We start from the raw sequence: 14,278 nt of genomic DNA, 5'->3' as shown, positions 1-14,278 counted from the left end.
CACTCCAAGGCCACCATGCTTAGGTCAGCTCACTCTGTTGCTGTGCCCCTTGGCACTGGGGTCTTCCTCCTGTCGCTGCGCCACCTGGTGCTGCACCCCCTGGTGCTGGGGTCCGATCACCCCCTGTTGCTGTGCCCCCCCCCCCCCGGCACTGGGTCTTTGTACAGTAGTAAACCCCCCTGAGGCCTCCTCCTCCCCAAATAGCCTCAGCTGAAAATCTGTCAGTTCATGAAATCTTTGTAGCTGAATATAAAAACTTGGCCCATTTTACCAAAAGGTCATTGTATGCACAATCTATATTCTGTTTTGTTGAGAAGCTATAAAGTTTGAGGCAGCTTATTCAAATGGACTGATCTCATGAAACTGAAAAGCAACATGAAAAAAAACCACGCAAACAAAAAATCAGAAAGATAGTCATTTTGAAAAATCTGGTAATTTTCACCATAGATAATTTTTAATATTCATTTTTCCATGCATGTCAGTCCTTTGCTTATTGTGGTTTCCAACCAACCACAATGTCAATGCTATAAACAGGTTTTTTTTAAACAAATGCAGAAAAAATTGCATCATTCAGCCATCTAAAAATTATTTTTCTTCTTTGTTCTGCTTCCCTTCTCCCTAGGAGAAAAAGCTAAATATTTTGAGAGAGAAATAGGAAGCATAATTTTTATGGTGATATAGCATGACCTCACTGTTGGCAGGCCACTTCCTTGGGAGTCAATACATCCTAGAACCAGAGAGACTGATTTCCCCCACATCTTCCTCTAAAAAAGGGATGGCTGAAACAGGACAAAACAAAAAAGTGCAGTTGCAAGACTAAATTTAAATTAATCTCACTATCTCAAATAAGTCTCCTGCACAGAAAGTAAACACTTATGCAACTTAAACAGACTCTGCAGTCCACCCAAGCGGGATACAATGGAAACATTATTATAAACACATCAAAATACACAAACAGGAAATCCAATACAATGCAGCATACATACATAATAGTATAAATCACCACAAAACTAAGTGAAATAATTTTTGGCAATTTTGCATAAAACCATTCTCCCATTATTAAAGGCCTCATTAAAAGATTTTGAATTTATGTCGTCAGCTTTAAAAAAAATATTTGCACTGATGAAAATTCTGGAAACATTTTGTCAAATCAAAAGCAATGGCAAAAAACCAGACTCCATGACCCATATCTAAGATTGATGTAATGCAATCATTATTTATGGCACTTAGCCACATAGAACCAGGAAAAACTGAAGCTTGGATGCAAGAATAGGATCCATTTCCCAGTATTATCCATCAGAGAAATTAGAGATGGGAAAAGGCGTTTTAGGTCATCCAGCCCAATCCCCTGCCGGTCCAGAGTTGTTTCATGTAGTTCGTATGTCATTGCCTTGTCCATTCTACACAAACCGAAAACAATGGGCTTTTCACTCCTTCCCATAGAAAGGCTATTCCTAAATCTAATGAAGCTCTCCATTACCATCAAACCTTATTACTTAGATTCTGAAAGACAAAAACTTCTCCCTTTCCTAGTTTTGGGAAGCTTGCTTTACATTTCAATATCAAGGAATTTTTCTAATTATTTCAAAACCCCAAAGCAGACTCTTGCAGCAGTTCTCAGAGAACCTAGTCTGCCTTTCCTCTCCTTCCCTCTGTTTTTAGTACACCTCCTTGCTTATGCATGTAAGACAATTACACTGACTCAGTGGTGCACCTCATCAGGCCGCACTCCCCGCTTAGGTGATGGGTGGGGCAGGCAGGAGCACCCTTGGTTGGCAAGATTAACCGGTAGCTGACTGGTCACTAAGGGAATATATTTGCCTCCCTGACTCAGATGGCACCACTTGCCTATGCATTGACTGCACAACATCCCTCTCAAAGGACATACAAAATGCACACACTTGAGTCTGGGCAGGGTTTAAAAATGATTTATTTAGCAAGGTCATGTTTCAGTTGGCTAAGGTATTATTTACCAGCTGTTGTAAGCCAAGGTGTAGCATTGCTGCATGCTAATAAAGATAAAGTCATGTTTCACCCGAGAGGTGGCTGTATATCAAGTGTGGAAAATGCTTCAAGAAATACATTGAAGAGAGATTTCTATAAACTGGCACAATTAAGTGAAGATTTAAAAGAAAGGAAATAAAGGCTTGGAATGAACCTTCATAGGTCATCAGGTCCAGTTTCCTGCCAGTACAGATACCAAAGTGTAACATCCATTTCATAAAGCCTATTTGCAAGTTCGTTTTCCCTTTTTTTATTATAAAGAAAATTCATGATTTACATTATTCTGCTTTAAAAAAAAAATAAAGCGTCTATCAAGCATGGATCGTCTATGGAAAATAGCTTTAAAAAAGCATTTAATCATGTATTTTGTTCCCATATCAAGAATACTCAGGTTATAAGAAGGTAAGTTTTCTAACTTACCAGAAACAAAGCCACTAACAAGGCCCAATCCAACAGCTACACTGGATTCTTTCTTCCATAAGCATAACCAACAATAATAAATACCCCACAAAACAAATTCTGTCCTCAGTTATAGCTGTGTAGCCCCATTAGCATTCACTTGGCACAAAGAGCTTGGACTCAAAATATTTTTCCGAAGTAGAAATGTACGTTACTATTCAGGATCCATTTATATTCACGGAAGGGGGTCTGACTAGAGACTGGGCAACAAAACTAACCCAATCTAAGTTACCAAAATGAATCTTGACACTTGACTTCTGAAGGGTGTAATCTTCCGTCTGTGTGGCCGTTATTCTTTAGATCTGAAGCAGCTCTGCACAGACATGGAGTGCTCTACCAGCAAATACTATTTTTAGCTGATGTCCTGACAGAAATGATCAGTAATAGCACATGCTATAGAAATTGCTCCAGGGCACAGAAAAAGGAATTCTGAAGATGTTAGTGCAAAACATCTTAGTGTTGCCACAGGTGGTCCACAAGGATGTGCTCCCCTCCCCCTTTGATTCCTGCCCTACCCAAAGTTTAAAACCAGCTACCTGGCAGTGGCAGCAGCATTTCTAGCCAACAATGCTGAAGGAGGCGACTGAATTTGTGGCTCATCTACCTGACCCCTTCTAAACTCTTCATTCTGAAGGTGCTAATAATGCTTTCTTCTGATGAATAGTCTTGGTGTTCCACCAATCAAACTAGCCTTTGTTCTGCAATTCTGCTGTGTGTTGGCTGCTCCTGAAACACCTATATTACAGCCCTGCAGATTATTTTTAAATCATTCCAATTAAGTTATATTTGTTTTTGCTTCACTCTTAAATGGAATTATATATCCCTAGGCCCTTAGCATATTAGTAAAGCTTCTAGTGTATTTTCAAATGGAGAAAAATATGTTGTTTCATATGTGATGATGCACCTTACCATCTGCACCCTCCTTTTCAAAATTCTAGATTCACCCACAAGTGTTCCTGGCATGATCTGTTCCTTTAAGGACTGAAGAGGAGTACTAAAATTAGTGAAATATGACAACATCCTTCAAGCAGCTACAATCCACCTGTTTTCAGAAATGTATGGTGTATAGAAAGTATACTTGTGTTTAACTCTTGCACAATTTCTCCGCTGTGCAAAACTGCATGCCCCGCAATTCTACATAAAGTATGAGAAGTTTATAGCTCAGATGTGCATGTTGAGAATAAAGGTTCAGTTTTTAATTTGCACACCTACTTTTCTCTTTCTCTTGTAGACTAAGGTCTGTGTTACTGTAGTGTTCTGCTCTGGCCAATTTCTCTCCTCCCTCTCTTCCCTCACTGGGTATTGTCTATCTGACCAATTTCCTCAATGTGTGCAGCAATAGAGGTCTAATGCCAGTGTAATTTGAGAATGTAATTCATTTAAAAGCCACATAACGTCAGGGTTTATTGTTATTATTATTCAAATGACAGAAGTCTATAATGTGCAGAATTCAGTTTTCAATTGTGGGCACCCAGTTTACACTCGCCAAATGCCTAAGCCTTCCTTTCAATTTTGAATAGGTTTGAAGATATTTATTCTGTAGTTCAAGGAAGTACAGTTTGTTCCTCTAAAGAGTAATTGTGTTCTTAATATGTGCAAAATATTTCCTTTCAATAACATCTTCCACCACACCAGGAGTGCTAGAAACATAGTCAGATAGAGACTGATTAGGAGCTACCATAAAATTTAAAAGATAACGATTTCCTCCCTACATATACATCCTGCTAATCTGATCTGAGTTATCTGGGGGTTAGAATAAGATTAGAATTTCGACATCCCCATACTAAAAGATTTTTAAAAGCTTGCCCACATTCAATGATCCCCATCCCTAAATGAGAGGGCAAGCTGAAATATATTTTCTTACAATGCACAAGCAAAGAGAATTAGAGGCTCATCTAGTTCATACAAGAAAGCTAAAAGGTAGAATTTTCACAGCACTCATTTCTAGAATTCTTTTGTACTAAGGAACATGGCAGAAATGAGAAAATTTGGCATAATACAGACTACTATTTGTAAAAGTGGTATTTAGCTGATACTTCCATAGGAAGAGCAACTAGTCTCTCTTTAACAGTTACCTTTCCTAAAGAGTGGAGCTTATAAAATGCTATTGGATCTGCAAAGATTTACCCAATGAAAAGACTATGTTAGAAGACTAGGAATAATGCCACAGGTAGTCTGGCTAAGGATGGCTTATTTCAAAATGCTTACCAAAACATAACGACGTCATCTAAACAGCATCATTTATATTGCTGTAGAGTTTATAAAACTCACTGGGATAGTTGCCCCACAAACTTAAACAATATGGTTCATAACATAACCAAAGCAGAAGTTTACTTTGCATTAACATGTGCAAAACCAGAGCATAGCATCATCACTCAAGAGTTATTTAAATGAACTGAAAAAGGTAATTGAAAGATTGCTATGTAGAAATAGCTGCTGATATTCAGAACCAAGTTGGCACCATGTGTTAATAAATGGTTTAGAAAACACTTAGATCCTCCTAAATATAGGCTTGTTTAACATGACTAAAGACTGAAATGACTAAACAGATGAGCTGACAGTAAACTAGACACCAAAGCTGACTAGCTAAGTTGAGGCAGACTGACGCACTGAAAGACAGAAGCACGAGGCAAAGTATTTGTTTCCTCTCTCAGAAAAATTGGTACTTGTCATTCTCACAAGAGCATAAGGTAAAACATTTTCATCATCTACAGAAAGCTTGAATATTTGGAACAGATGCATGGAGGAGATCATCAGAAGCTAGAGCGAGCCTCAGGAGAACAGACACTGCCACATCAAGAGCCTGTGTTACCTCACAACCCAGAACTATTGTTTTTCTAGTATCTATTGAAATGGACCAGCTGGTAGAGCTGTGCAAAGCTTTGGTACCCGATTCGATTTGGAGGAGATTCAGCCCAAATAGGGGGCCGAATCTCCGAATCTGAATCAAATCAGGAAACCAAGTAAAAGATCTGAATCAATTTGAAGCATCTGAATTGATTTGGAAAAGCTGCAGAAAAGATTCAGCTGATTCAGAAATCCGACCATAGACTAAACAGGCAGCCCACAGCTGCCACCAGCTGCTAAGTCTGTTGGGGTTGGGGGAGGAGGGACTGGGGCTGGGATAAGCTGCCCAGCTGGGGCAAGGGGCCCACTATTTGGGGAGGGGGGCAGCGGGGCATGGGATGTGGGCACATGCCTGCATCACACACACCCCCTCCCCCCCCATTCTGGCTGGGCAGGCAACAGCAGGAGGGCATAGCTGCCACCACTCCCACCGCTGAGGCAGAGGCAGGTACAGCCAGATGAGCCATGGGAGAAGCTCCTATGCCTGCCCTGCCTGGCCCCATCCCCCACCCGGCCCCACCCTCCCGGCACTTTAAATAAAATAAATAAATAAATGAATGAATGAATAGGAACCCCGCACTCACTGGCTCCAGCAGCAGTGACTGGGACCTCTGAGAGCTTGTGGCAGAGTGCCCCCATGCACCACTGGGCAATGGGGGGCAGTGGGGATCACCCCCCTCGCCTAGCACCCACACGGCAGCTGCGCCATGGTGCGGGTGCAGTGCAGCTCAGCAGGGTGCCACATGCTGCTTGTGAGCTGGGTGAGCTCCATGTGTCAGCCAGAGCCCGACACCACTCAGCCCCAGTGGCCCCAGCTCCTGGACAACACATAGTGCCCTGCTAAGCCACACTACACCCACGTGATGCAATAGCTGCCGCACAAGTCCAAGCAAGGGGGGGGGCAATCCGCACTACCCCCACTAGCTCTGCCATGAGCCCCCAGAGGCCCCGATTCCCACTGCTGGAGCCAGCAAGTGCAGGGGGGGGTTTTGTTTGTTCATTTTTTATAATTGCTGGGATGCTGGGGCCAGGCATGGCATCCATTGAAGGCAGGGCAGTCCAAATGCATGCAGGCTTTCACTAGACTGGGCTAACCCATTCCCCATCAAAGTTAGTTCACCTCGCCAGGTGAAATAATTTGGATTGGGCCCACCATTTCTGTTTGATTTAACCTCCTCAAATTTCTGTATACTTCAGCATTTAGACTGACCTACCCCTAGTTAGGACAGAGGAAAAAGAGCTTCTCCAAAAAAGACTTACCACCCTGGCTTTAATTAGCAAACAATTTTTTTTTCTCACAATTTCATTCTCAGAAATGGCTAAACTGTTTTGGCTGAAACTTTCCAGAAATTGTCCAGAGTCTTATAACTTGAAGTGTCAGGCAACTTTAATAGTAGACAGGGCTACAAGCAATAATAGTAGTTACTGCTGAGACTATTCTCCTCACATGGCTCATGTCATCAAATCAGAGATTCAAAGCTCCTAGAACTCAGAAGGTGAGGCCATCTCTCAAAGGAGACAGATATCTAATTAGTTTGTGAGCTTTCTTTGCTTTTTTTGGCATTAGCACAAAGGAGCTTCAATCCAGGATTGGTAGCCCCCCGTGCTATCAGAATAAAAAAACAAACAAAAAAACAACACATTAAAAGCAAACAAAAAATATAATCAGATCTTCCTAACAGACACCAATGATTTCTGACACTGTTACTTTCAGTGAAAGTTAAAAAAAGACCTCAAATAGGGAAGTTCTGATACAAGATGGTGGCTAAGTAAATAATCAATTTAAGTTCCCTTTAAGTTGCATTCTAATATTCTATTTTTATGTAATTTTTGTTCACAAACAACATATATGATGTTGTAAACACTAAAGACAGAAGTAGTTTGATCAGTTCGCCAACCAGAAACATGAGTGCCAGAAGTAGAACAGGCAGCCTGTGTGTGTGGCAGATGACAGATTGGGAAAGGGAAAGGCAACACATGGGCAAATACAGCAGACAGCACAGGGCATGAAGCAGAAAGCAGAGCAGCAAATCAGACAGATGATGGGGCTGGAACAGCATTTCGAGAAGGTGCAGATCTAATTTGTGGTAGGCCTGTGCAAGTAGGCAGCTATTCGATCCAGCTTTGGATCCAGCCGCTTCAGATGCCAGCGATCCGATCCAGAGCTCCGGATCAGTTTCCTGCTTCGATCCGGGTGAAGCGGCTCCAAAGCTTCAGAGCCGCCTCAGAGATCCAACCATAGGGTATAATGGGGAATGAATGAAATATCTACAACTTTGTTTTTTGTCTGATTTGGATTAAACTTGCAGGGGCAGTAGCTTCTGCTGAGAGCACAAAGCCTGCCATGTTTCAAGAAGATAGGTGCAGGTTTTGGGGGGAACTGCACCTCAAGCTGCTGACAGGCAAAACTCGTGACATGGGTGATATAGTGTACGTTAAGGCGCAGGCCTGCTAGCCCCTGCTGTGGCCATGAAGCCTGCCAGCTGTCGAGGAGATAGGTTGGAATGCTCTCAGCAGAGGCTACCACCCTGGCAAGTTTCATCCAAATCAGACAAAACCCAACAAAGTTATAGATATTTCACTGATTCCCCATTATTCCCTACGCCAGAGCTCTGAAGCAGCTCTGAAGCTTTTCTGAACCGCTTTGGAAAGCCTAAAGAAGCCAGCGCTTTGATCCAGATATGCTGCTTTGGATGACGAAGCATACGAAGATTCTCCGAATCTGAAGCACAGTCCAAAGCCTCGCACAGCCCTAATTTATGGCATGCCTGATAAAAAGGTTGATCCCACTGATTTAATCCACTTAGTTCCATAAGTTTAACACAAATTAGTCTTCAGAATTCATGGCTTGAGGAAGCATCTCTACTGACCTTGGATTGTTTTTTGGGTTTTGTTTGTTGTTTTTTTAATTAGACCTGGTTTTCATTTATTGATGGTTTTTTGGGTTGGTTTGGGGGGTTGTCTGTTTTGTTTTTAATTTTCCTGTGTGTTGGAATACAAATCAACATGCTCTTCTGTTGCGAAAATCTTGGAAGAGAAAGTATAGCTAGCCCTAATATATTTATTGTCACTCACTTGCTTACAAGTAGAGTTCAGGCTAAGTGTTCCCTTAACAACCTCTTATAACACTTTTGTTGTTTGCCTTACAACAGTGGGGAAAGGTTCCAGTGAAGATCATCCCCTTTGTGACAGGTGCCATATACATAAAAAGTGAGACAAAGTCCCTGACACAAAGAGATGAAAGTTTACATACAAGATACATGAAAAGGCAATGTTAGAAAGCTCACAGAAAGCAAGCGACTTTCCCCATGTCACACAGAATCTCTGACAGCCAGGACTTGAACTTAGTTCTGCCAAAGCTGGTCCCAAAGCCCCAATCCTTTGAGAAAACTACAATCAGTTTATCCGCTTGATCCCAAGCCTAGGAGTCAGACATCTGCTTTATTTTCTAATGCTTTACCTGGTAACACATCACAAAATTATTAACAAATATGGAGGGCTAAACATGAACCATACATGGCAGCCCCTTTCTAGCATAACAAGCCATAAAAATCACTATTTGTGTTATAATTTAAATATCCCTGGCCATGTTTCTTTCTATTATATAGAAACATGTGCACGCACAACACTAATATTCATGGAGACTCTAAGGGATAATCATAAAATGACACCAAGTTATGAAATACTAAAGCAAACATTTTTACTCATTATCATCCTACTTTTAACACCCAACGCTCCTAATTTAAGACATTGCTGGAATAGCGATTATTCTGAATAAGCCCGCTACCTTATTTTTAGGTGGAGCTCATTGTCACCAAGAAATTCTGTACTTTTCTCAATACAGTTGTGGCCTTCCTAATGCCCAACCTATTTAAAATGCCTCTCTTATGTATTAAAAAGAAGTAGGGAGACTTAGGACTTTGCCTGCTACCATTCTAGCCTCAGTTTCATGGTCAGAAAAGTAATGCAGAAAAATTCAAACAATAAATATTAGTATTTATAGAGCATTAAGTGTTTGATAATTCACTGAGGGAGGAACCATCTTTTTAGAGAGATCATGTGCATACAACTGGGGCCTCCTGCTACTATCACATTACTGATATTAAGACAAAATCAGCAGCATTTTCAGTCAAATAGTCCCTAACCCTTGGAAATGTTGTCTGAGTGTATTCACACTGTCACCATGTAAACGTAAAATTCAAGGCAGGAATATGGTGAAAACAGTGCCAAATGCCACTGTTTTGATAGTTACATTGAGTACCCAAATGAATTTCAATATAGAGTTAAGTATCCAACATAAAAGCCAAGGAAAACTTTAGTGCATTTCTGTTTCAGCTCTCAACTAGCCTCTCTGTAATGGCTCACACTCCTTCAAAGATCTGATGGAATATATTTAAAATGCTTATACCAGAAGCAAGGAACTACTTTAACCCTCAGAGAAGATGATTTGGAAACAGAACAAGAGCAGGTATTCAGAGCCAGGAAAAGCAAGGATGGAGCCCAGTGTAGAAAGACTGACCAGTCTGGGCCTGGCAGAAAAGACGGAGGATCAGGACAAAGGAGGGTCAGGCAAGAGATGCACAGAAGAACCCAAGCTAATATGGCTTTAATAACCCATGTGATAAAGTGTGAGGTTCAGTCAGTGCATCATAATAAATCTCTTCTAATACCAGCTTCTGTATCATACAAGAGTGTAAAGATACTTAATGTATGAGCCCAATATGCAAATTCTTCAAGGTGCACCAATATTATAACGGTATTCTTTTTGCTTAAATGCATTTTGCTGATATATTCTGAGCAAATCCAGATTAAGCATTCTATGTTTTCAATTTCCTTATTTAAGCAGGGGCACTGTACCTTCTTCACAACCCTTCCCCCACTCAGAAGTGGTCCCTCCTCCCAACCCTCCTCCATGCCTCAAAAAGGTTACACTAATTTTTTCCTAAAAAAAAAAACAACACGGATTGGAGATGCTTCTGTAACATTTTAAAAAAATTAACCTACTTAAAATCTAAAGGATGTGACTGAAGGAAGCAGAGTTCTGACAGGCTTCTTTTTTTTTTGTTCTCCTTTACCTGATGCAGATACAAGAAGGTGAAGATAGATTAATTTACTGCTTGTGCAAAGAGACACAAATGAGGCATCCTCGGTCATCTTGTTTCTTCCCCCCTCCCCGCCACACTACACTCCTTGAAGTGAAGGCTGGGCAGGAACAAATCCACAACTAAGTAAAGCAAGCTACTTTGTAAAGGATGTCAATTATACTCATGGGAAATGCACTGACACAACCGAGTTCAACTTGTTGCTTTCAGGGAATGAAACATTCACTTGAGAACACAGATAGGATACTACCAAACTGATTCTATATCTTGGGAAACATTTCCTCCCCACAAGAGGATAAGAACCTCAACTTCTAACACTCAGCAAACTTCATAGTGCTGTAAGTGTTATTATAAAGACCCTCCTATCCTCCTTTCCTGAGGTTTATAAAACTAACCTCTGATTTCCAGAGACTTTTGCTGGGGAAATACGGTTGTAATACAGGACCATCTATGAAAAGATGAAATTGTTAATGCATCCAGCAAGGTAAAACCAGGATCAGGTAAGCCTAAGTGATCAGTTTAGGACACAGTGGTTTGTAAGAACTGATGTTTTTTTCTTATTTTTATGCAGGTCCCAGAAGAAGCAAGGACCTGCTGTGTTCAGTATCATGCAGACAGATATAGCTGTAGATATCCCTATAAATATCCCTGTCCCAAAGACCTTATAACGTAAACAGCATAGCTGTTTGTCTCATAGATTCTACTCCCTTGTGGCATTTGTGCACTTCCTAGTAGTACATTAAGTGTAACCAATAGTTGTCACAGGTGCTTCCTTCTTTTGCATCCTTTCTTCACAGGGGCTACTGGGTGCACAATCTAAGTTAATTCTTCTTCCTGGCTTTCATAAGCAAGATGCACAACACACCAGCAAAACACTTCAGATAGAAAAGTAGTTGCCCATATTCCTAATTAGATTTCCAGAATGCCTCACTACCACCTTTACCCAACCAGAGCAACCTGCTCTGCTCCTGTTAAGTCGAAGTCTTCTCTGCCCACCCCCGTGCATGCCAACTTATCACTGCTTAGAGGGTGCCATCACAAGATGTTCCACCAGCAACAAGAAAAGGTCTCTAGCCTCCAGGGAGTCCTGAAACATGGGGTGGGACCTCCTGCCCTTTGTCCACACTCCAGAAGAGGGGTGAACAGCAGAGGCCAAGTGCTGAGTACAGGCTTGCAAAGAGGGTTGGGAAGCTGCTCCAACATTCTCCTTTCTCAAATCAACCTGATGAGAAGGGGACCAGGTCCTCTGAGCCAAGGAGAAGGGAGACTGGCTTTCCCAAGTATGGGCAAAAGAGACTTTTCTCTGGGCTTGTAGAAGAGCTGGGCCCACAAGCACAGCATTTCATAGAATCATAAAAAACTAGGGTTAGAAAGGACTTCAGGAGGTCCTCTAGTCCAACCCCTGCTCAACACAGAACCAGCCCCAACTAGCTCATCCCAGCCCAGGCTTTGTCTAGCCAGGTCTTAACACCCCAAAGGATGGAGAGTCCACGGCCCCTCTGCCTAACCTGCCCCAGCGCTTCACTGCCCTCCTCATGAGAAAGCTTTTCCTAACAACTAAGTCTAAGTCCCCTTGCTGCAACTCGACCCCAGGGCTCCTTGCTCTACCGCTTGCCCCGGGGGGGGGGAGGGCCCACTTGTGCCCCTGAGCGGTGGCGCCAACCCGAGCATCTCCCGAGGGCCAGCTGCCAGGGGTGCTCGCGGGCAGCTCCCGAGGGCGGCGGCAGGAGCACGCAGCGCGGTGGGCGCCCCTTACCTGCGCGGCCGAGGCGAGGAGCCAGGCGGCGAGCGCCAGGAGCTGCCACGGCACTGCCATGGGCGGGCGGCTCAGGCGACGAGTCCCTGAGGGCTGACTCTGCCGGGCTGGGGGCCCGGGCACGAGCATGGGCAGGCTGCTCCTTTCCCGTGCCCGTGCCCGTGCCCCTGCTCCTGCTCCAGCTAACGTGGAGCTGGCCGCGATCGCGGCGCTTTGCTACTATATTTACGAGCGTGCAGCGCGGGCGCCCGGGGCTCGCCCCACCTTTACACGCCTTAAAGAGACACTGCGACTACCCGCGCACCGCCTCAGCTCGCAGCGATGGCGAGGGGCGCTTAAAAGCTGACAGTGAGGATGGCAGGGAGCTCAGGAAATCACCGTTAGTCCAGCCTCCTGATTAAAGCAGGACCAACCCCAGCTACATCATCCCACCCAGTGACTTGTCCGGCCGGATCTTAAACCTCCAAGGATGGAGTGCACAGCCTGGGTCAGTGTGTTACAGTGAGAGAGGCTTTCCTAATATCTTCCCCTGCTGCAACTTGAGAACATTGCTTCTTGCTCTGTCATCACTGAGAGCAGTCCAGCTCCATCCTCTTTGAAACCACCCTGCAGGGAGCTGAAGGCTGCTATCAAATCCTCTCTGTCTTCTCTTTGGCAGACTTTACTTTGGTCTTTGCTTCCCCTGGCCTCTACACTTATTCTCCTCTTCTTCCCCCGCAGCAGCTGCGGCTGGCTGCCTTGCCAAGCCCAGGCCAGCTGCTCCACTCCCTCTTGGCAAAGGCACCCAAAGAAAGGCATCACCTGGAGCAGCAGCCTGAGAGAGGTGCTGAGAGACCTCCCACTCACCCTGAGAAAAGGGGAACACCCTGCCTTCAGTGGGCTAGTGGCCTAGGAGTCTCTGAGCACCGGGCTGTGGAGCAGTGGAGAGGCTGCCCTGGAAGAGAGTATCTTCCCCAGCCAGCCTAACAGGAAGGAGAACAGGCTGAAAGCCACCGAAGCAAGTATCCATTAAGTGCTACCTGCCACTTGACCCACTTCAAGGAAGAACACGTGTGTGTGCATGCGTGTATGTCAGAGAGAGGTGGGGTGTCTGATTATCTGTTCTGATGCCCAGCCCTCTGGCAACAGCACCCCTATCTAGCCCTTGCCACTTACCATTAGACTCCAACCCTGCTGAGGCCCAGGGCATGGAGCACACAGTTTCTCTGGCTCCAGCTAGGCCACACAGCAGCTGTTGTGGAGATGCAACACCAACTGGGCCCTGAAGCCAGAGCCAAGGCTGCAGCTACTGCTTCCACCATTCCTTGCTGCATGGCTGGAGCAGGGCTAGAGTCAAAATGGAGGGGAGGGCAGGAGGTGGGTGGCAGATGCAGGGGTGACAGGATGCAGCTCTCACCCTGACCCCAACCCTGGGCCAGAGTTGGAGCTGCAGCAGCTGCCTATCCCCACACCTCCTTATACCTGAATCTAAGATGAGAGGCTTCCCCACCACCACCATGTTAAATGGGGGTGGGGGAATGAAAACCATCCTGGAGTCAAGTAAATATGGTATGATTCTTTATTTGCACGGTAAAAGATGCTCTCCCTGTTCAATGCTTTTTCTTTAATATCTGATCCAGCCAGACACTAACTACAAGAAAATGCCTTCTTCCCTAGTCATTACTGACATATCATTTTGTTTAATGAAGTGAGATTAATAAATACACAAAAATAGAACACTTATTATCATCATGTTTGTATTTGATAATACATAGATGCCTCACCTGTCAATTTTATAATAATACTATTCACAGAAAACAATTTTATTATAATACTATTGACACAAGCTGGCTGCATGGCTTAGGGGGGAAGCTCTGTCCACCTTGGCTGGTGAAGGATGAGACATGGTAGGCTCACAGCTCAACCCCAAAGCACTTTATTCTATTTATTTATTTATGTTTGCCCAGAAGGTTCTCTCAAGGTTAGCAACATTCCCCAATCTTTGGCAGGGCAGTTAGACTAGGAACATCTCATTCAACAAGCTCTCTCCACTCCCAATCAGGACAGGAGTTGATTAACTGCAAACAGTGTCTGAGCTCATTTAGTGCCAGCCAAATTATTAAAAAAAGAA

At 43.7% G+C, this 14,278-nt stretch overlaps 1 protein-coding gene across 3 annotated transcripts in view; it reads right to left on the bottom strand.

Moving 5' to 3' along the window:
- ADAMTSL1 (ADAMTS like 1) overlaps nt 1-12,398 on the bottom strand; it is an 872,699-nt gene extending 860,301 nt beyond the window's left edge. For all 3 annotated transcript variants that reach the window (XM_090038771.1, XM_090038775.1, XM_090038773.1), the window contains exon 1: nt 12,169-12,398. In XM_090038771.1, coding sequence (XP_089894897.1) covers nt 12,169-12,297 — 129 coding nt within the window. In that variant the 5' untranslated portion in view covers nt 12,298-12,398. The remainder of the gene's footprint in view (nt 1-12,168) is intronic.
- Between the last annotated feature and the right edge of the window lie 1,880 nt (nt 12,399-14,278).

This window comes from Crocodylus siamensis, chromosome 3 (genome assembly GCF_052110815.1).
Source record: "Crocodylus siamensis isolate JL-2025a chromosome 3, ASM5211081v1, whole genome shotgun sequence".
Lineage (NCBI taxonomy): Eukaryota > Metazoa > Chordata > Crocodylia > Crocodylidae > Crocodylus > Crocodylus siamensis.
This window is presented reverse-complemented; position numbering and strand designations above follow the sequence as displayed.